This window comes from Festucalex cinctus, chromosome 4, assembly GCF_051991245.1.
Source record: "Festucalex cinctus isolate MCC-2025b chromosome 4, RoL_Fcin_1.0, whole genome shotgun sequence".
In the NCBI taxonomy this organism is placed as follows: Eukaryota; Metazoa; Chordata; class Actinopteri; order Syngnathiformes; family Syngnathidae; genus Festucalex; species Festucalex cinctus.
Window position 1 is genome coordinate 416224 of NC_135414.1, and position 23777 is coordinate 440000.

The 23777-nt window shown below is 43.9% G+C and overlaps 1 protein-coding gene across 1 annotated transcript in view; it reads right to left on the reverse strand.

The window, feature by feature from the left end:
• Positions 1–1533: 1533 nt before the first annotated feature.
• mrpl27 (mitochondrial ribosomal protein L27) overlaps positions 1534–23777 on the reverse strand; it is a 185557-nt gene continuing 163313 nt past the window's right edge. The window contains exons 3-4 of the mRNA XM_077518491.1: positions 2384–2451; positions 1534–2282 (exon numbers count right to left, since the gene is read on the reverse strand). Of these exons, the coding sequence (XP_077374617.1) occupies positions 2076–2282; positions 2384–2451 (275 nt within the window). The 3' untranslated portion in view covers positions 1534–2075. The remainder of the gene's footprint in view (positions 2283–2383; positions 2452–23777) is intronic.

A 23777-nucleotide genomic window follows, 5' to 3' on the forward strand; every position in this document is an offset into this window, starting at 1 on the left:
ACTAGTGCCCATAGACAGCTGGATGGAATAGATGGATAGATGCTCAAACTAAAAGTCATTTGCAGCAGTGAAAACGTTAAAGTATATATGTAGCCTATGCTAGCAAAAAAGCTACAAGAGTAAATAAAATATTTACCTGAAGTTAGTCCTGCAACTGAAGGTGGCATTTCAGGATCTTGAAGTGTACGCAGAAACATGCAAAACTATAGCTAATTCCAAGTTATTACTTGGAATTAATAACAAAACGAACGATTCACTGAGCGTGGTACCATGACCCCGGGATTACACCGGTTGCGTGTGCGGTGCGTCTTGACTGGGCGCTCCGGACGCGTCAATTCTTTGGCCAACTCACACCGGACCGCAGCAGCTCCGTCGCCAACCACTTCCCGCCGTGCCTCGTGTGACCGCGCGCGATCATGTGGCATTAAAAACAACGACAAACACACAGAAAGTCTGTGCTCAACAGAGAAGCAGAAAGAGAGGTGGACTTTTATTTTGTGGCTTTCCACCTCCAATATAAATCTCTCTTCGCTCATGTTCGCTGCTGTCTAAACCGTGAATGAGCACCTCGCAAGTTAACTCCAGGCCCGGCTACTCCCACGTCACGTTTTGCTGACAAGATTGCGAAATAGGAGCTGGCGAGTGTTTTATTTTGAAAGGTAACAGGAAATTTATTTTGAAACTGGGTCGGTCTTCCTGTCCCGCTCGATGTGTTTTGTGCTAGCTTGACATTTGCCGGAGGCCGACAGATGCGGCGTCTGGCAAAAATAGAAAATAGGTCTATTCTTGCGAAAGGGTTGCAGCACGCCGCAGCTGAGACGCTGTCGACACGCACAGTATTAAGTGGATTGGCCAAAAAATTGACGCGTCCGGAGCACGCAGCCACACCGCACACGCAACCGGTGTAAACCCGGGGTAACGCGCCGTGGCACGAAGCCCACTCCTTTTTTGTTTATTTTTAATAAAAGTTAACCTGTGGACTTTCATTGCTCTCCGTTTTTGTGCAGTCCCGCTACGCCGACCATCGTAGTCCAGTAAGCAGCACAAACGCCGTGACGTGATCACTCGAAACTATATGTGTAATATCTATAAAACCGTCACAGCACAAACAATATTTTTAACAGCAAAAACCAGCACTAACGGAGCACAAACGATTGGCACCATTTTGGATCAATTTCGAACAAAATGGGGGGCTGGATGACATCATCATATATTACTTATGTCATACCTATAAAACCGTCGCAGCACAATCTAAAATTTTAACAGCACAAACCAGCACTAACGGAGCACAAACGTTTGGCAACATTTCGGGTCAATTTCGAACTAAATGGGGGGCTGGTTGATGTCATCACACAAAACTAAAGTGTTTAATATTTATAAACCGTTGTGGCACAAACGAAAATTGCAACTGCACAATCCAGCACAATTGTAGCACAAACAAATGGACCCATTTTAGGTCCGTTTCTCAATAGATGGGGGGCTGGGTGAACTCTGGATGACCTAAAAAAATCATTTCTAAGAACTGCAAAACAGTAACAGCACAAATGAAACTTTTTATGGCACAAACGCAGCACAAACGAAACAGACACCAACAATTTTGTTCATGTGTACATGTGCCACTATAACAGAACACATCTTATAGATGTGTGAAATGTGCAGGTCTTGACAAACATCACAATTACTTTTGTTTTTTATGAAGAACTCACAGAATATTCTGCTCAACAACTCACATTATCACATAGGCTACACATACACATAGACACTGGCATCACAGTGTACATTTAAAGTACTGCTAAAAAATGTATCATTAATAGAACATAGACAGGTATTCCAAAGCATTTTATCCTAGCTTCGCTGAACTATTTTTTTTTATTTATTTTTTTTATACTTCAATGCTCCTTATTTTCCTACCATCCCATGTGATGTTTAATTCTTTGAGTTTGCGTAACAAAACAACCAGTACAATTTTTTGGGACAGTCTTGTGCAAAGATATTTAGTAAATTCAAGGTTGTGACAATCTTAACAAAAAGCATTTTTTCTTCATCCTCACACGATAATGACACCCATGTCAGGTTTAGACCATGTTAACAAGTTTGAAGATGGGATCTTGCTTGACTGGAATAATGTTGATGAAGGTTTTGTAAAGACAAGTTCCTTTGGCAAGCTTGGTGATGATCTGGCTCGTCTCCGGACCATGAGGGTGGGGGATGTAGACCTCCTTGGTGAACCTGATGCAACCATCCTCAAGAGCATAAAGAGTGTTATTGGTTCCCATCCCGACCTTAAAAACAGAATTACATAGGTAGTGACTGTGTTGAATGTCTGCAACTACCAGTTAAACATAAAACTACAAGTACAGAAAAAGAACAAAAGTACACTCACGTGCGCTCCTGGGTGATACCTTAGCAGCCTCTGAGTTGCCAGGATGTTGCCAGCATGGACAAAGTTTCCTAACGAGTAGAGAGAAAAAAAAAGTATGAAAAGTTCATAAATACAGTTGAAATTTGAACGGTGTAAATCGGAAGTATTATTTGGGAGTTGTTTGACGGCAAAAAAGTCTGGAAAATAAATCGTGCCTGAAATAATAACTAGACAAAGTGCAATTTATGGAGAAATTGCATGGGAATGCTGAAAGCTGAATGCTAATAGCTGAATGCCAAGCTGAATGCTAATGGAGGAAATTGAAAGATTAATTATGTGAAAATTACAAAGTAATTAATTAATTACTAGTAATAGTAGTATTATATATATATGTATATATATATATATATATATATATGTATATATATATATATATATATATATATATATATGTACTCGTAAGTTGTAACTACTAATTAATATCTTTTTCAAAGTGCCACCTTACTATATGTAAATTAATTAACTTATAACAATAGATAGACAGATAGAAAGATAGAGGACTGTCACAATAAATTACAATATTTTACATATACATGTATATACATATATACATACATATACATATACATGTATATACATACATACATACATATACATGTATATACATATGTACATATACATGTATATACATATATACATATGTACATATACATGTATATACATATATACATATGTACATATACATGTATATACATATGTACATATACATGTATATACATATATATACATGTATATACATATATACATATGTACATATACATGTATATACATATATATACATGTATATACATATATACATATGTACATATACATGTATATACATATATATACATGTATATACATATACACATATGTACATATACATACATACATATATATACATATATATATACAGTGATACCTCAGCTCACGAACATAATTGGTTCCCAGAAAGTGTGTGTAAGGCGAAAAGTTCTTCTTCCGAACATTTATTTCCCATAAGAAACTATTAAAATTAGAATAATCTGTTCCCAGGTCCCTATAAAACATAATTTTCTACTAAATAAGCCTTAAAACTACACAAAAATATACCTTATTTTATATATAATAAATGTGCTATTGTATTGTAATTAAAGAAATAAATTGTACTGTATAATAAAGTCGTTTTATTTACCTTTGTGATGGTAGTTCTTAAGGATGGTAGCAATGGTACACTTACTTCATTCGCAAGCGTTTCACCGCGTAGAGTGTTTATGGAACGGTTGCCGCTCATTCGCGCTTTCGTGCTCACGGAGGAGGCGTGTCCCTTGGTGAACAAGGAAGTGGAACACTTTAGCGAGTCAACAAAACGTGAGCACCGCCCACTTCTTTCCTGGGACTAAACAGCCGTGGCACTATTTTCTCCTTTTTTGAGGTACGTGATAGCAATTTCGCTTTTTTTAGTGGCGCGAACTCCATTGACTACAATGCAAACGCGCCGCCGAATCGCCGTACATATGTATATATATATATATATATATATATATATATATATATATATATATATATGTATATATATATATATATATATATATATATGTATATATATATATATATATATATATATATGTATATATATATATATATATATGTATATATATATATATATATATATATATATGTATATATATATATATATATATATATATATATATATGTATATATATATATGTATATATATATATATATATGGCCGTATATACGGCCGTGTGAGGCTACAAAACATAAGAAGATCCACACGAAAATACAAGACTTTGGACGTGAAAAGTAAAACACATTTCACGTAGTGTACCTAATCATTTGTCTCTGTGTAAGAAGGTAAACATTTCTTCTTACATAGAACTGCACTGACTTTCCCCTTCAGCTTTGAATCAAGCGTCTGTTAAGCCGCCATATTGCGTATGTCACCACCGCAGTGGTTTGCGATAAGTAAACGAGAGTAACGGGATTGATTGTTGGAAGTTAGGTAAGAGCCGGTCACCGTTTGAGGAAATGGTGGCTTGTATTTGAAAACGTACGTGATAGAGCTCGAGTTGTGCAACTTTTAGATTTCAGCTGGCTGAATTTGAAGTTGTTTGTCTTTGTGTTGTTGTGTTTCCGGAAATTGTGGGAAGTCAGGTGACAGCCTACGTGCGTCGCGTTGACCGACTCTAGTTACGTGCTTCGGAGTAGCTAACCGCGAGCAACGTAAACAACGTCCGAGTCATTTTCCCCGTGTTCTCCTACACCTAGCTTGTGGGAGAAGTTTGAGTCGTGACTGAGCTTTTGTAGCCGCCGACTCAAAGTTGCAGCTCGTGGCGAGCGGATTAACAGAGCGCTAAGACGTTAGCTGCTTACCTGTACCGTGTACGCATTTCCACAAGGTGGCGCCATAGTCCTTGTGAAGAGCTGTGTGGCTCGTGGAGGCGTGGTTGAGTACCTCCCCCTCCCTTCCCGTTGGCGAGTTTGAGCCACGCCTGCAGACGCCCCGAAAGGGAGTGAATCCTGCAAGCTGTCAGCTGTCATTCAGTGTTTGGAGTGACACAGATCACTCGAGCTTGCTCCACTGTCAATAGACAACTGACGCCCCCCCCCACTGCTGCTTTAACGCCGGTGTTCCTTGCTCCGCGACAATTCTGATTCAATGTCACTTCACATTGCTTTTTGAATTGTTTTCCGTGTCGAGCGTTGTACTTAGTGATTGGCGTCACTGTTAGTACGCAAGGATAATAAAAAATTATCCACGTCCGATTAAACGCAGTTGTAGGCTTAATTGACTGCTTGCGTTTAACGATTATAGTAATAGCCACCGCATTCTAGTCTTTTACGCTGCCTAGCGTGAGAGCAATTACGGTTGCATCAACAAAACATACTGCTGGGTCAAATTAATATAAAGGAACTATTTACACTGTTGTGTTTTTCTCTTTTTTCTCTTTTTTTTCATATTCCCTCTTATCCAGTTTCATACTAGGCTAACTAGCTGTATTCTCGACTTAACATTCTACTTAATTTAGGGTTTTGTGTTTGTTTAGTTGATTTGGTAGACCTAGTATTATTATTATTATTTCCTTCCCTTTTATTTGTTTTCTTCTCATTTTTATCCATTATTTTTAATTTTTTTGTTTTGCTTGTTCTTTTGTTTTTGTTTTTCGGTTGTGTCTAGTTAATAAGAAGGTGTGAGTTCGAATGAGCTATTATTATAGAGGCAGCTCTAATATTTCTGTACAGTTTTGCAGTTTTTGGTGTCCCAAAAACCCCGTCCACAAGACATTCGCATAAAACTGTACTGACACTGTAATCAGTCATTTGACTAAGACTATTAACCCCTTTTAAGTTTATTTTCCCCTTTTTTGCTTTGTTGTTTATTTAATTTAATTTTAATTTCAACTTTTAACTCGACTTCCCAAAAAAAAAAAAAAATAAATAAATTTTTTTTGAATTTTTTTTTTTTGATTTAGCTTTTGGGATTGACCGCTGTAACATTTCAGAGTTACTCCGTCCCTCATTTAAGCTATTCTTTGCTGAGTGAATCAAGTTGAAGTTAGTATTATTAATTTTTTATTTTTCTTTATTTATTATTTTATTTTTGTTGCTGTTTGTTTTTGTTGGTTTTGATAACTGGAATTGATTTTTCACAACTATAGTGTAAGCTGTGGGTTGCATAGCCCACTACAAATCTTTTGCTTTTGTGGCAATTTCCCTTTTGATAATTTGAACCCAGTGTGTATTGTTGACGATAATACTTGATAGCGGTAGTTAGCTAACTGCGTACGCTAATTAACTAACTATTAAACGCTAGTATAAGTTGATCGTCTAAAAGCTATTGACAATATGGCAGCACCCCGAGAGACTCCCAGCCCCTGTGAGAGCTTAGAGACCTTAGCTCAACTGGTGCAGAAGCTGACCAAGGACTTCTTACCTGGATACGCTGAGTCTATTCGGGATGCGGATGTCAATACGCTAAATGATAACCTCGCGCAACTCATGAGCGACGCTGAGACAAAAGCCCTAAAAGACAAATCACTCATTCGAATGCTCGGATGTCTGACTTTGAACCTTGCCGCTCAGTTGAAGCTCAGCGATGCCGAGGATTGTCAAGTGAAACACCAACTTGACATGGCACGACAGCAGAGCCGTGACGCCACGGCACAGCTGGAAGCCGCCCACGACCGAGTGAAGGTCATGGAGACCCAGCTGGACGACGTTAAAGCACAGCTGGATGAGGCAGAAGCCCGCGCAGATGTGGCGCTAGCCGAAAATCTGGGCAGTGATGCAGATGAGTCTGCTTTCACTGACGACTCCCATCAAAAGATTGGTGAGTTAACCCAAGCTCTCGCGTCCGCCGAAGAGACAAATCGAGAGCAAGAAAAACTGCTGAGATCCGCGGCAAATGAAATTCACAAACTAAAAGTAGAGGTGACTGACTTGACTGAACGACCGTCAAAAGACCAACTTCGGCTAGCAGAAGCTAATTACTTTCGGGTTAGTTCGTCGCTAGCTCAGTCAACCGATGAAGTGAAGCGCCTCCAAGTTCAGGTACAGACCTTTAGGGAGGAACGTAATGCCGAAGTGGACCGCTCATATGACCTGCGAACCAAATTAGCATTGACTGAAGCCGAGGTTACCCGCCTCCGACAAGGCCAGCAGGAATATGAGACAGAGTTAGCTCATATTAAATATGAGTTACAACGCGCGCAGCAGTTGCAGGAGGTCTCCCGAGGAGCCTCCCGGCCGGGAGCTCCACCCCCACACAGACCTCCTGATCCCAGAGCCACAGCACCACAGCTCAAACTGCCACCTGAGTCCGGAACCGACTGGAGGACGCCGCCAGTGACCACCGCCGCTTTAGGCCTGGCACCTCCAATGGCCGCCTCCCCACACGCTTTCGGGCCATCAGGTGATGACAGTTTCCAACGTGGACCCATGTCGACTCCCCCGTTGGAGGGACAAATGGGCGTGGCCTGGAAAGATTTGGACAAGCTGGCTCGAAATATAACCAAATTCGAACCGAAACCAGGGGGGTCCCACAACACAACAGAGTACTTGAAAGACATCAACTATCATCTCCAGCGGTTCCCAATGGCAACCGTGGAAGATAAGTTGTACTTGATCAAAATGACGTCCAGCCGAGCAGTCAACAGACTGCTGGAACGGCAGCCCGCTGATGTGTTGTCTGACCCCTTGGCACTGCACCAAGCCATCTCACGCGAGTTTGACGGTTCTCCTGGGTTGTCGGGCATGGAAGTCGCCATGTTCGTCAAACAGGGAAAGCAGGAGGCTCCTCAGGCTTTCTATAGTCGTCTTCGCGATGCCTATTTTGGGACTCGTAACGAGCCCAACATGGAGGAAGATCCTGGTTTTAAAACGTTGTTTGTCCGAAACCTCCAACAAAACCTTAACCACTACTTGGGACTGGCTTTGTGTCCTGAGACACTGAATAGCTCGCAGCTACGTGACTTAGCAGCTAGGTGCTATGCAAAGCTAAAATTATCCGCCCCCAAGGCAGGCGACGCAGGAATTTATAAAGTGGACGTGGGTCCTCCTTCAGAGCTGGAGGGAGCTTGCTCCTTTGCTCCGAGGGAAGACCAGACTAAATCCAAAAAGTCAAAACAGTCCCGCGCCCCGCGAAACCGGAAACCGCGCTCCAAAACCGACTACTCGCGTGACGAGAAAGCGGACGGAGAAAAGCAAGCTGACGGCCGCCGGCGCTCCAAAGTTGCTAAAGGTAAGCCCGATTCGCGCTATCATCCAAAACGTGATAAAGTCGAACGCGCGCCAGCAACCGATTCCTGCCGCGAGTCCCGGAACCGCCAAGCCGACTCCGAGACTGACCACAACGCAGTTGCCAACGGCATATTGAAGGCACTCCTGAAATTGTCAAAAGACTCGTCAAAAGACCCGCCTTTATGACTAACCGACGGCCGGATGCCCACTGAAGTGACCCACCAGCAGAGGTCACCAGAGGGGCCTCCAGTAGCCGACACTCAGACACCTACTAAACTGCCTTCTGACTCAACAATATTGGTACTGCAGGCTGATCCAAACATAGCAGACCCGCATGTATCGCGATCAACCGATGACGTGAGACCGTTCCAACAGCTTTTAGGTGATCTCACCACCAGGGGGATAGCTCGTAAATTCTATCTGAGCGTCACCCTGGAGCGAGCTCTAACCTACGAAGCCGTTGTAGATCCCGCCGCAGACATCACGGTGATGTCCAACACGGTGTTCGAACAACTCTGCGCCGCGTCACAAGCTAACAGTCGACCGCTCCGCCTACGGCGGTGCCCACTCACCGTTAGCGCCTTCTCACCTACTAACACAAAGCTGGAATCTGTCGCGATGGTACACTGGTCTATTGGCCCCATGGAATTCATCCATCCAGTCTATGTGGGACCCATTGAGTCAGTCCCCCTTCTTATTGGCCAAGACCTGTTGTTCCGCTTCCAACCCATCATAGACTACCAGAGACTCCAGATTTGGGCCCAGGTGCGGCAGGCCCTGCCGACATTTCCTTCGGGCCCTGACCAGGCTCAGCTCTGCACTGTGACTCGGGCGCAGCCACCCCACGGGGAAGCAGACGCCCCCACAGGGAGCTGGGACACCACTCAGTCCAAGGCAGGACCCCTCGCGTCCCCGACAAAGGACCGGCTGAGAAGCCATGACACCTTTCTTTGTGACCTTGACCCACCATCGCCTGATGCAGGGTACGCCCCACGCATCATCGGAGGTGTCCACGTGCAAGGTGCACCTGTTCTTGACGCCGTCCTCGCCTTGTGGGCTGACAAATCAGCCATTTCTGCAGCATTCGCTGACAACTTGCGAGATCTCGACCCGAACATTCTTTTCGTCTCCAAGTCTTGCCGGTTTCCGTTGAACACGGAACCTCCTCTTACAATAACTGCAGTGGGCGTGTGCGCCTTAAACCTTCAGTGGAAGCAGCACTCACTGACCCACTACTTCTTGGTTGTCCCGGACGCGCCTCACACCCTTTTTGTGGGTGCAGATTTGCTTGTTCGTCTTGCCGTCCATGTGGACACCATCAACAACGTGCTTTGGTCCCTCACCAACTCGGAACCTCTAGCTTGTGTTCCCAGTCTTCCAAACATGAAGTCCGGACAGACCATCCCAGATGCTTGCGAAGTCTTAAACGAGGATGAAGTGATCGCTCCGGCGACCACGATCAACATTCCGGTTCGCTTGGTGGCGCGAGCTAACCAGGTCTTGAATGCTAACTCCGCTTTCTTTCAACCTTCATCGGAATTCATGAACCTGTCGTTACTCTTGGAGGCCACGCCCATCGTGGACGCCTCCCTCACCACTCTGATCTTGGTTCACAACCCCCTTTCGTACGACGTTCGCATACCAAAAGCGACCATTCTGGGCCTGCTCATCCGTTCCGACTTCCACGACTTCACTCTAACGGTGCCTGTGGTTGGACACATTCCATCTGACTTGTTCTTGACTGAAGACACCGGTGGCCGAAGACTCACCAGGCCATCTCAGCTTGTTACGGTCAACCCTGCCGGTCCCACCAACGATGAAGACATCGTCCGAGTGGACCTGGGGACAGACCAACAACTGGTGATTTATGCCTTGAGCGCGTTGCCTCCAACGCCTTCTAGCATTCCCTCTGGAAACCCAGAGAAACCTCAACCAACCATGACTCCAAATGGGGACCTTCAACCGTACCCAGAGTTCGAGGAGCACCTCCAAGAAGTTCTGCACCGCGCCGACGCGCTCCGGTCCGAACAGGACCGCGAACGGTTGCGCACCGTGTTAATGAAATACACACCCTCTTTTGCCAAGGACTCCTTGGATTGCGGGTTGACGGCACTACATGTAGTCCGCATCCCGACTCAGCCCGGCGCTCCTCCAACTTTCGTGCGCCAGTACAAGATTCCGATAGCTTCTTACGAACCAGTACAGAAGACTATCGACGCCATGCTGGAAAAGGGCATCATTCGCCCCTGTAACAGCACCTATTCGGCTCCATTGTGGCCAGTCTTGAAGCCAAACGGTACATGGAGACCAACCATTGACTATCGCAAACTGAACCAACAGGTTCCTCTTTCGCGATGGCCCATGACACAACTTGAACAGGAACTTCCCAAGGTTCGAGATGTCAAATTCTTCACCACCATCGATGTGGCTTCGGGGTTCTGGACGATCCCAGTAGATCCCAGGGATCAATACAAGTTGGCATTCACCTTTGGCAACAAACAGTACACTTTCAACCGGTGTCCATTCGCTACGCCAACTCGCCAGCCGAATTTAACATCTTCCTCAACAAGGCGTGCCCTGACGCCGCCGCCAGGGGCAACCTCATTTATGTCGATGACATTATGATGAGGAGCTCCTCTTTGGATGACCATTTGATGGAAATCGACCACATTCTTGGACAGCTGTCTTCTGCAGGTGCCAAACTGTCCCTCCTGAAAGGTCAGTGGTGTCGCACGAAGGTCAACTACGTGGGGATCTTGGTTGGGCCGAACGGGATTGAACCACAATCCAGCCGTATTCAAGGCCTTCTTGACATCAAAACCCCCACCGAGGTGTCAAAATTGCGCAGCTTCCTTGGCGTGTGCAACTATTCCCGCCAGTTCATTGAACACTTTGCTGACATAGCACGCCCTCTTACTAACCTGCTGAAGAAAGACACGCCCTTCGATTGGGGTGACGAACAAAGCAACGCGATGAATATGCTAAAACAAAAGCTGGGCTCCGCCCCCTGTCTCGCGTACCCCGATAGCAACAAGGAATTTTCCTTGGAAGCAGGATTCTCCGACCATTGTTTGAGTGCGGGTCTATACCAAATGTACGACCAGGATAAACGCGTCGTGGCGTACGCCAGTAAAACGTTGAACGGCCCCGAGTTGAAATACTCCGACTGCGAAAAAGTCCTGCTTTCCACAGTATGGGCAATCAAACATTTCTCAAACTACATTGGATGCCAAAAAGTAACGATTGATACTAACCATCATCCGGTTACTTTTCTTAACAACCAACGCATTCGAGACGGCGTTGTAACGAACGCGCGCATTGCCGGCTGGCTTATGGCGTTACAAAGTTACGATGTTCGAGTCCGGTACACGAAAAACGCAAAGTTACCACTGGGTACCGATCTAGCAATTTGCCAGAACTGTGTGTCAACTTCCCCGACCCCGCCGACAGACGTCGCCGCGGCACCGATGCCGGAATTCACGCGTCACCGCTATTTTGAGGAACATGTCTGCAAAGACATGCCTACAGCTTACGTGGATGGTTGCTCTTACCACCACCAAACCCAGCTGCAGGCTGGGGTGGGCATCGCTTGGGTCGACGACACACCGTGCAAACCACTGCAATTCCAATTGGGCCCCCACTCTTCACAATATGCGGAAATCGCTGGCATCCTGATTACACTCAAATTGGAAGTTGAACACGGTGTCACGGTGCTGGTTATCTGCACTGACTCAAACTATGCCCGCCTCGCCTTAGCCTGTCATCTACCGGTGTGGCGTCGAAATGGTTTCCTTACGTCAGCGAAGAAACCCGTTAAACACCGCGACCTCATCTTGACATGCGACCATTTGGTTTCCTCCAAGGATATGCATGTCTATTGGAAAAAGGTCCGGGGACACTCAAAAGTCCCAGGACCTGACAAACATTTTAACGACCTAACGGACACGTTAGCCAAACAAGGGGCCCTCAACGGGACTCCTTGGACATTTGATACAGCTTGGCTGCCCACCCAGCCCACCCTGGAGGTCCACGTTCTCACGCGCCGCCGCGCTGCGGCCGCCGCTGAGTCTCGCGACGCCCCCACACAAACCCCTACGGGGCCCGTGGCGTGCGTACCACCCGTCCGAACCTCCGACTTGGTCGCCCAACAGGCCGGCGACCCCGCGCTTTTCAAAATAATTCAGCACCTTTCTGATCCTGTCGCCAACCCCGTGTCGCCTGACGCGTTGAGCAACGACAGCGACCTCAAAGACTTGCTCTCCGTGCTGCAAAGGCTGCGTCTCGTTAAAGGCCTTCTGGTTTATGACTCCGCGTCTCCGCCTGCCCTGCGGTTGGTGGTTCCACGGAGCCAAAGGGGGGTCTTGCTAACATACGCCCACGACGCGCCTTATGCAGGCCACCGCGGATTCAAGGCCACTGTCACCGCACTACAACAGGTGGCATACTGGCCGCGCATGCATAATGATGTAGCAACCTACATCAAAGGATGCCTGGTTTGCTGCCAGTTTCAGCCAGCAAACCCGAGTCACCGAGCACCACTCCAACAGAAAGGAGTCAACTTCCCATGGTCTGATCTCCAAATTGATTGGGTGGGACCACTGGTCAGATCTCTGAGAGGGAACAAATACTTTCTTACAGTAGTTTGCGCGTTCACCAAGTGGGTAGAATGCCTGCCCGCTCCAAACGACACCGCACACACCACTGCATGCCTGCTGATGAACCACGTGTTCTCCCGTTTTGGGTTGCCCTCACGGGTTAACTCAGACAGGGGAACCCACTTCACAGCCGAGGTGATGCAACAACTTTGGCAAATGCTCGGAATCAAGGCCCAGTTGCAAATTAGCCATCACCCGCAGTCATCAGGACAGGTGGAGCGGACTAATCGCACCGTGGTAAATTTGCTGAAAAAGTTTGTTGTTTCCAACCATCGGGACTGGGACACCCGACTCCCACTGATCCTCATGGCAATTCGAGCCACCCCTCACGAATCCACAGGGGTGGCCCCCTTTGAAATGATGACCGGACGGCGAATGACGCTCCCCCTGCACCTGATGTACTAGCCAGGAGAAACAAACCTAGCCACGGCATACACGGCCTCCCAGTACGTGGAGGACTTGCAAGCCCACCTCCGAGCCACGTTTGCATTTGCTCAACAACGGCTTAAGCAAAGTGCAGAAGGTCAGAAAACCTACTACGATAGGAAAGCCTCACGAACCGAGTTCGAAATAGGTGATCGAGTATGGTACTACTTGTTCGCGCAACCAAATGCTAATACTCCGCGTGCCCAGAGGGGCATCGCCCGGAAATTTCTTCCCCGGTGGTCAGGACCATACGAAATCGTCGACAAACTGTCACCCGTCGCCTATCAAATTAGGATGAATAAAGGACGTCAGGGGGGCCAACTGAGGTGGGTCCACCGAAATCAGATCAAAAGTCACTGCGGTTTTGAATGTCTGGGAACGCGATCTAGCGAATCTCGGGACCAGCATACGCGCGAAACTGACAAAGGGGGGTCACCAGCTGACTCCGAGTCAGCGGCCCAACCGACACCCTCGACAGACGCGCCAAACTCCGTCGACCGACCTAGCTGAGTATCAGACGTGCAAAAGGGGGGTCAACCTGCACCTACCGAACCCCTAAGTGATACCATACTGAGCGACGCTAATCCGCTTGTCTTTGTTGGTGGCTAGAGGATGGTGTGATATGATGACGACCCTGATGTTGTGCATGACCGCTGTGGTGAGCTGACCAGAAACGGTTGAACCCGGACTTGCAGCGGAAATTGCCTTGATTGAATAACCAGGATTGCTTACGAATGATTGCGAGAAGTGAGCATACTGTGTTTTTCTACTTATTTGCAGACGCTTGGTGCAACACTTAAGGATACGGTCCTAGCTGTAACACCAATAGCATTATGCAGAATTAGACTAGACAACTACAAAACGATTTGCAACTCAAATTCAAAAGATTATTTACACTCAAGGTGTTATAATACTTATGAATGGTATGCTGCGTGAAATCAGTTTTTGCTAACTATAAAAAGCTCCCCCGTACTTAAGGCCTTCAAAAGCAGGTCAGAGTACTCTTTTTAAAGCGTTAGTGAGTCTAGCTAATCGAACTAAGCCCTTTGCCTTCCTTCCCTTAGTCCAGCGTGACTGCCGAGGATACTCTGATTTTTTTTTTCCCTTTCATTTCTTTTTCTCCCCTCCTCCCTTTTTTTTTCCCTTTTCCTTCCGTTATTCTTGGATAGCGCACGACTTTTTGGGTGTTTAATTACGCTATAGGAAGATGCGATAGCTAAGTACCTAGCAACGATAGTGTCGCGCTAACCGACCTAAGACTTCTTTTTTTTTTTTTATGACGAACACCCCCAGGGGGTGGAGATTTGCACCGACACGCAGGTGCCTGAGACAACCTCCCCATCTTTATAAGAGAGCTATGGCCTGAGTATAGTCCCGGGTTTTTGAGTTTTAGAAGGCGAAAGCCTCTTTTTCGTTCTCTCTCTCTTTTCTTTAAGTTGCTGTTCGTTTTCCCCTAGTTACTCATTATATGATACTAGCCTTATAGCCTTAGGAAAAGTTTTCTTCCTTTTCTTTTGTTTGGAATTTCGCGTCTTGCGTCTTTCCCAGGCCCGCGCCTGTTTTGGGACCCGAGTCCCTCAGTTAGCTGACACAGTACCAAGTTAGACACACTGTTAACTGAATACACATAGAGACACATTGAAAACACACAGACATACCCTGCATACACATAACCAGGCAGAGGTTAGGGAAAAGTGGCACCAGTGGTATGTCTTGAGTGTTGCAGCAGAGCGTGAGTGGGACCCCGGCCGTCTAACCGTGGCCTGGACCCTGGCCACGCATCATCTGGACCCGCCAACCTGGACATCCTGAAGATTCATCCCGCTTGACGAAGGGGGGTCTGTAACAACTATTGCCTAGGTCCATTCCACCCTCTAATTTTTTTTTTAGTTTGCTTCTCTTAAAGCAAATTCTCTGCAGTGCATGAATATGCCACTGCCCAGACAGGATCCAGCCTGGTCAGCCCTACAGGTGGTTACCCAGCCACCAACAAAACTCTTTTGAAGCCACTGACCAGGTGACAAAGGAATTTATGCGTCTGCCGAAGGAGTGTATTTCAAGCAGTCTTCTCGGAGCCCGAACAAATGGCTCCAATGGTTTGGAATACACAAATGACCGATCAAAGGAATGTTCATGACTTCTTATCAATCACAAAAGGATACTCTGGCGCCTCGCCCTTCCTGGAACGTCTAGATGGAGCAACAACACCTCCAAGTGGCGAAACTTGGAACTATCCTTAGTGACAATTCACATAAGTAACCGCATTTTACACATCTATACCATGATAATTCTTGACAGACAACTGAACTACGAATGATTCATGTTATATCTTTGTGTGTATGAACATCCTATTTCATGTGTCCTCCATAAAGAATGCAAGATAATCAATATCTCTCAGCTCAGTCAGATTAGACAAGTAGAAGTTACCTCACAAGTTAGTTTATGATGCATTAATTATAGTGTGTGTTAAACGGGTTGTGTGGGAAAACTGATTTGCCAGACTGACCAAATTTAATGCCAAATTATTAATCTTTTTAATAATTTTCCTCTTAAAGTCTGCGCGAGCGAACAGAAGGGTGTGCCATCACCTGCTGAAGCCCCACCCAGAGACTTTAAAAAGGACGAGCAGAACCCCGCTCGCTCTCTTGCCCTCTTCCTGCTCTCACAAGCCTCAAACAAAAAAACTCCCTGGCACGACCCGCAAGTGTCCCAGGCTGCTCGAACTCTTGGTTCAAACTTGCAAACCACGTGGCCTTTTTCTTTCCTGGCAGGATCCGTTAACGAGATCGGATCCTCGCTCCACGCCACGCCAAAGCAAGTGCAAACTGCAACGCTGACTAAAGACTCTTTTGTTTTGTTGTTTTTTTTTTTTTTGTTCCACTATCGGTGCTTACCCGCCCGACCTTCGCGGTCCCGGGTACACTTGCAACGCACCGCCGGACTCAAGGTTGCGCACCTCAGCCGCTCAGCACCTCACCTGCTATTCGGTGGCGCCCCGCCGCGGTGCTAGCTCACCTCCAACGGCTGGCCTTCCCCGTACGCAGGCGCGTAGCGGACCGAACTCCACCTGGAACCGGGCAGCCGTCCGGCAGAACCAACCTCACCAACTCGACCAACCAATCAAGGGACGAGCCGCGCAACTACGTCAGGCCCCTGGCGTGGCTCCCTGGCTCACCTGTGTAATAAACCTTTTTTTTTTTTTCCTTCCCTTTTTCAACGAACATTGACTATTTTTCCCCCTTGTCAAAAGGGCCGCCACTTCTGTTTGTTTCTACGCAACTCCAATTCTCGTAAGTGCGCTTGATTTCTACCTCGGCGTATCCACTGTGTGCCACTTACGTTTGAAACATTACAAATCTGGCAGGTCAAATTTTCTCTTTTCCCTGTTTCTTTATTCATTCGCATTCCTTCCTTATTTTCATTCGCTTGATTTTATTTCTTTTCTTCTGACGGTAAAATAGTTAGATAGGCAGTATTTTGATTCTGTAGTATAGCAATCGTGAATAAATGCATGTTTTATGAACTATATTCCGCCTAAGTCATCTGTGTTTCCGAGTGGATTATTCTTCTTTTGTTAGTACAACGAACCACTGAATATCGAGTGTGGCGACTTTAGATTATCAATGACTGATGAAAGAAGGATTTTGGTCGTTGTTTGCTCCTGTTAACCCAAAGCAAAAACAACGTGGTGCCCCAGAGGTTATCGAGGTAAATACAATTGACCTCTGTAACGTCCAGATTATTAATTCGTCCAAAAGACGACCCAATTATCGCTACAATATACACATATACATATATATATATACATACATATACATATATATATATATATACACACATATACATATATATATATATATATATACACACATATACATATATATATATACATATACATACATATATATATACATATACATACATATATATATACATATACATATATATATATATACACATATACATATATATATATATATACATATATATATATATACACATATACATATATATATATATACATATATATATATACACATATACATATATATATATATATACATATACATATATATACACATATACATATATATATATATATACATATACATATATATACACATATACATATATATATATATATATATATATACATATACATATACATATATATATATATATATATATATATATATATATATATACATATACATATATATATATATATATATATATATATACATATATATATATATATATATATATATACACATATATATATATACACACACATATATATATATATATATATATATATATATATATATATATATATATATATACATATATATATATATATATACATATATATACATATACATATTAGGGGTGGGAATCTCTGACATGAGGCCGATTCGATATGTATCTCGATACACAGGTTGCGATTCGATTGAAAAACGATTATCTTTCAGAACAGAACGGTTCGATGCGGTTCGATTAAGTTTGGGAACGATACGATTTTCGATTCGATACGATTCATTTCAATATTCAAAACTTATAGTGACATTTGTTGCTTGTAAACATTAATCTTAAAACACCACAAATTTTTACAGTATCTACAAATGTGTTTAAAAAAACAACAACAACAAAAATGTCTTCTATATTTTTATATATTGAATCAATTATTTAAATGGACCGCAACAAAGGGCTGGGCGATATGACTGAAAAATGTATCAGGTTAAATATTTATTAGTTGTTATTGAGAGTTATAATTGTTTTTTATTTTTTAGTTTTTTAAAAATTCAAAATAAGGATCAGGAAAAAAAGGCTGATAATTCAATTTGAAATATAAATATTTAACCTTTAAAAAGACACCAACACAATTAAACAGAATATGTGCACATTGTGAAGTATTTCAGAAACATAAATTTAAGACATGAAATAAACCTACCGTCCAGCCAAAAGAAATATGAAGCCACCTTATGGAACAATAAATCTATCAAACACATTTTAACCACTTAATATATCCAAAAATATTTCCAAAAGTTCATTTCCCTTTTTAATCAACAATTTTTGTATTTAACAATATTTGTTTTTCTTTTGCCATCATATTCATTTTTGGTTAATGTATGACATCTTTTTGTTTTTTTTAATCTGAGACAAGATGATGACCACGGAATCACTACTGTTTATGTTTTGTTTTTTTGGGCTGTCGTTCATTTTGCGTTTGATGACGTAATCACGGGCACGTCTCAGTTCTCCTATCTGCTGCTCATGCTAGTTGTATACATTGACAGGGAGCCACAAACTGAGAAATGAGATACTTGCAGTGTGCTTTTAGCTTAGCTGGTGTGTTGGCTGTGGGACATACCTGTGTCGTTTGAATCCATGCATTGGATCGTCACGGGAGTGATTCTTTTTGGCTCGCGCGCAGTACCAACGCCGGCCCGGGACATACAAGTGCACAGAGAGGACTCGATAGCAATGGGTTAGCTTCTGCTAACTGTTGCATGTTGTCACTCGTTGTGCGCGCGCGCGCCGTGTCGCGAGCACGGCGTTGACGGTAGGCTCCTCCCCAAGGTGCGTAACGTCTTTACATTATGTTTACAACATCCGGGGAATGAAGAGTCTCTGAACGCTACTTTGCTAGCGCTCTGTAAACAGGGAAGTAGCTTGAATATTGATGCTACTGAAATGTAAACAAAAGAAGTAGAGCACGGCGCAGAACTCTTGCTATTGTTATGAAAACCATAAAGCCTCACTCGCAACCGATTCACAGCCACGCGATATCCGGTCCACAGCTTTACAAGCGATGTATCTAAGGATTCCCGGCGGATTTTGTATCGGTTGACAAGTCTGCTACCGATACGGCCGTTTAGCTCCCCTTGACGACCGATGGTTCGGTCGAATCGTTTTTTTCTCCCACCCCTAATACATATATATACACATATACATATATATATATATACATATACATATATATATACATATATATATATATACATATATATATATATATACATATATATACATATACATATATATATATATATACATATATATATATATATATACATATACATATACATATATACATATATATATACACATATACATATATACATATATATATATACATATATATATATATATACATATATATATACATACATATATATATACACATACATATATATACATATACATATATATATACATATATATATATATATATATATATATATATATATACATATATACATATATATATATATATACATATATACATATATATACATATATACATATTGTAAGGGAAATCGGTCCAATTAATTATTAAATCAATAACTGGTTTCAAGGGGTGGTTACCTGAATCCCAGTTAAGTTAAGGATACACCTACATAGATGGCGGATCTTAACACCGGTGTTTTACACAAAAGGCTAGCAGTTTTAGCACCATGTGCCTTACGCTACCCAACAAAAGGGAGTCAACTTAACACCTTGAGAAGTGTGCTGTGACTCAAATGGTGGTCTGAATGCAGAATTTCGTGCACTAGACTATTTCCTCAGCCTAAAGGCTTGTAACGTAATCAGGTAGCTAAGCTGATTGCGCCACGTGAGGTTTGGAATATATTTTTAACCCAATCAGAATTCGTGACGAGTTAGAAAAAACATTCCCAGGCCTAAAAAAAAGTTTTGCATGCAATAAAAAAAAAAAATGTGATTGTTACTCTCCCACTTTTGTGTGTGTAACATTCACATAGTCGACAAATTCATTCTCTTCTCAATAACTAGTCGTTAGACTGTTATTTAGCGCTTCAAATACACTGCTTTTATACAGCGGATTAGCTCTGGCATAAAGTTATAGTTAGGTTGCTATGGAAACGAGTTGAAATTTTCCCAGAAGAACACGCTGCACTAAGCTGTTTTTGGATTGTTACATGTGTGTGTTTCACAAAATATGTAACATAAATTGGCCTCACAAAGGGGCACCATTATGTAAGGGAAATCGGTCCAATTAATTATTAAATCAATAATTGTTAATTATTAAATTAATAATCAATTGGCTCATTAATTGAAGGAGACTCAAACTTAATATTTAAATTAAGTTGAGCTTGCCTGCGGAGCACCACATCTCTTTTTGATAATTTTATCAGGATAACAGATGAGAACCTCGTTGAATCAGTCATTAAAATGAAGGTTGTGCCCTTACTACAATTTTGTGAGTTCTTTGTTCAGCTTAGAGGTCACTATAAATTGATGAAACACACACACAGTAAACCAGGGGTTGAGTTTTGTGCACGTTTATTCTCTAACCTAGGTGGGATAATCTACTTAGAATTTAAAGAAGCAAAACTAACTACTATGATAGGAAATGAAACGAGAACTAAAATAATAAAAATAATCAAAGGGGAATAAAAGAAGAAAAGAGAAACGGTCTTAACCAAGGTGATGGATTCCTTGAATCAACCAACATGGGACCCACAATCAACCTAGTTTGCACCAATTTGTACTAGGGCGAAGGCCTGCAAAGTTGCACTTAGGGATGGGGTTGATCTGAGAAGCAGGACCCTGGATGGAGACTCGCCAAGCCCGTTTGAAGATAGAATGGAGAAGGTTCAGTTCAGGAGAGGGAGAGACAGGTCGTCCGGCTGGCCAACTGAGCGTCACGGGGTCAACCTGCTGGCTGGGGAGAGGCCCTCTTGGTGGAGGCCTCAGGGTGCTTGGGAAAAGCACCATCCGTTGAGCCTTTGCAGGGACTAAAAGCAGCGTGTTTCGCTGCGCCTGTCGCTACACGCGATGGGTTCTGTTCATTGCCGTGTGCTGGAGGTTAAGCTAGCTGGACTAGCCCTTTGTCTGGCAGCCGCGCCGATGGAGACCAGGAAAGAGCAAAGAGGAGCCAAGGAGCAGTGAAGAGAGCGGGAGCCAAAGAGCAGCCAAGAAGAGGAAGAGCAGCAGGCAGGGAGCGTGCTTTTAAATTGGGAGGGCGGCGGCCTCCACACCAGGGGGGCCGGGTGAGACCACAGTGGAAAGTTACCAGCTGGGGGAGGTTTTTGGTAGACTAATCAGATTGAATCTGGATCCCATGTTTGTTAAGATTCTAAGGTCAGAATTCAACCAATGCAACACGTACAATTGAATACCTCAAATGAAATGTTACCTAGCTTACACTGTTAAAACGTGCATACACATGAAAGTTTAGTGGAGAATCTGCCACTGCAATGGAACATTTTCATGACATTTCATGGAGTCAACATTTCACAAATGGCAAACATAACATTTCATAATTCATTGTTCTGTTGCAAAATAAGAAAGTCAAGTTTCTAAGAAGGCTTTTACTGTTCTGATTTGTGTGTGTGTGCGCGTGCGCGTGTCAGTCAGAGCATGTGTGGCTGTTTGTGGGGGATGTTCTTGTCCTCCCCACCCCCCACAGTGGCATGTTCAGGCCACAGGAGCTCAATTCCTTTGGAACTGAGGTTGCAAAAAGTTACAACCGGCCGATAATCGTTACAATATATATACATATACATATATATATATATACATATATATATATATATATATATATATTAATGGTGTCAGTTAAACGCGTTTTTAACGGCGTTAACGCAACCCCCTTTTAACGCCGTCATTTTTTTTAAACGCGCAATTAAAGCTCATTCGGAGCTTTCACCTGGCAACTAGATCATTTGTGTTTCACTTATGGGAGTTCGCCACTGTGGATACAGATCAGCGGTAAATGCAAGGCTTTCATTAAAATACTTAAAGCTGATTGGGCAATGACAACCTGTGCGTGGTCTACCAAACTTTTGTTTTGACCAATCACGGTAATGGATGAACAGTTGGTCTGCGTTGACGTTGCTGGTTCGAAAAGAAAAAACAAAACAAAAACACAACAAACGGGGAAAGAGGAGCATCATGGCGAGCCGTAAAAAGGATGTAAATTCAATTTTGAACGGCAAGTTTACTTTTAAAAATTACCTAATGGTGGTGTTGACAAGAGCAAAGTAATTTGTATGTATTGCCATCGCGAACGGAACTACCATCGCAGCACGTCCAGCTTAAAATACCATTTGATGGCCAAGCACACCGTTGATGCCGATTCTCCGACCCCTCGTCAAACCCAGGCATCCATGGATAATTTCCGACAGAAACCAATGGATGAATCAACTAAGAAGAGACTCACCGAAGCCATAGCTAAGTGGGTGGCCACGGCGTGTAGACCTATTAGCATCGTGGAGGACGAAGGGCTGGCCGAAATACTTCGCATTGCGTCCAACGACTACACGTACGAATTGCCCTCGAGAGCCACCATTGCTACGCGCATTCAAGACCTGCACGAAACGGAGAAAGCTAAGGTAAAGGAGTCCTTGGAGAAAACGAAAGCCGTCGCGCTCACCGGCGATTACTGGACGTCCCTCAGTAACCACAACTACCTCGGGGTAACTGCCCATTATTTTGACACTGACTGGGTGCTTCGCTCCCATGCTTTGATTGTTATGAAGACCGAGGACCGGCATTTCGCCGATACTGTCGCAGAGCACTTCAGGCAGGTAGCTAGTATATGGGACATCGAATCCAAAGTTGTCTCACTGACCACAGATGGCGCACGCAATATGATCGCAGGAGCCAGGCAGCTCCCCTTTGAACACATGCCGTGCACCGCACACATTGTGCACCGAGCTGTCACCGTTTCACTTCACAATAGCCCGTTTGACGGCGCGCTGGCCAAGTGCAGAAAAGTCGTGGGACACTTTAAGCACAGTCCAGCAAACCAAGCGGAGCTCGAGCAACAACAAGTTGCCCACAACCAGAAGAAGGAGTCACTTGCCCAAGAAGTGCCAACCAGATGGAACAGTACTCTGGAATGGTCAAGCGCGTCCTGCGGAATGCTGATCCCCTGAGAGCTACGCTGGCCCTGCACACACCCACTGTCCCCATGCCAACAGCTGCTGAGCTAGAGAAACTCAAGAGGCTCGAGTCTGTGTTGGAGCACTGCAGGTGGGCCTAATTTATTGTGTAGACCCTGGCTATCCATGTTGTCTGCATGTTTGCTTAATAAATAACCTATACAGTATCTGCCAGAACACCACCAGTGTAAATGACTGCATGTGTGTGTGCGTGCATGCGAGTCAGTTTTGTATGGAAAACAGTAGGCCTACTTATTTCCCTACTAATATGTCCTTCTATATTATTCTAGGTATGTGTCTGATCTCCTGGGAGGAGAAAAGTTTGTCTCTTGTTCAGCAGTGCTTCCAGCATTGTGTTATCTCTCACGTGTACTGGAGGTCACTGAGGATGACCCTGCTTACATGGTCAAGTACAAGCAAAGCTTTGCAGCAGACATGGATACTCGCAAGAAGAAGACCAGCATCACATGGCTGAGAGTTGCCACGGCATTTGACCCAAGGTTAGATTGCCAAGCTTCATTCTTGCACTAAACCTCAGGATCTTCTCTCCCTCCTTCTCCCCATCCCACTCTTGCTCTCACTCTCTCCCTCTGTCCCTCCTTTCCTTTCTCAGTGCGTGTGTGTCATCTACTTGTAAATTTC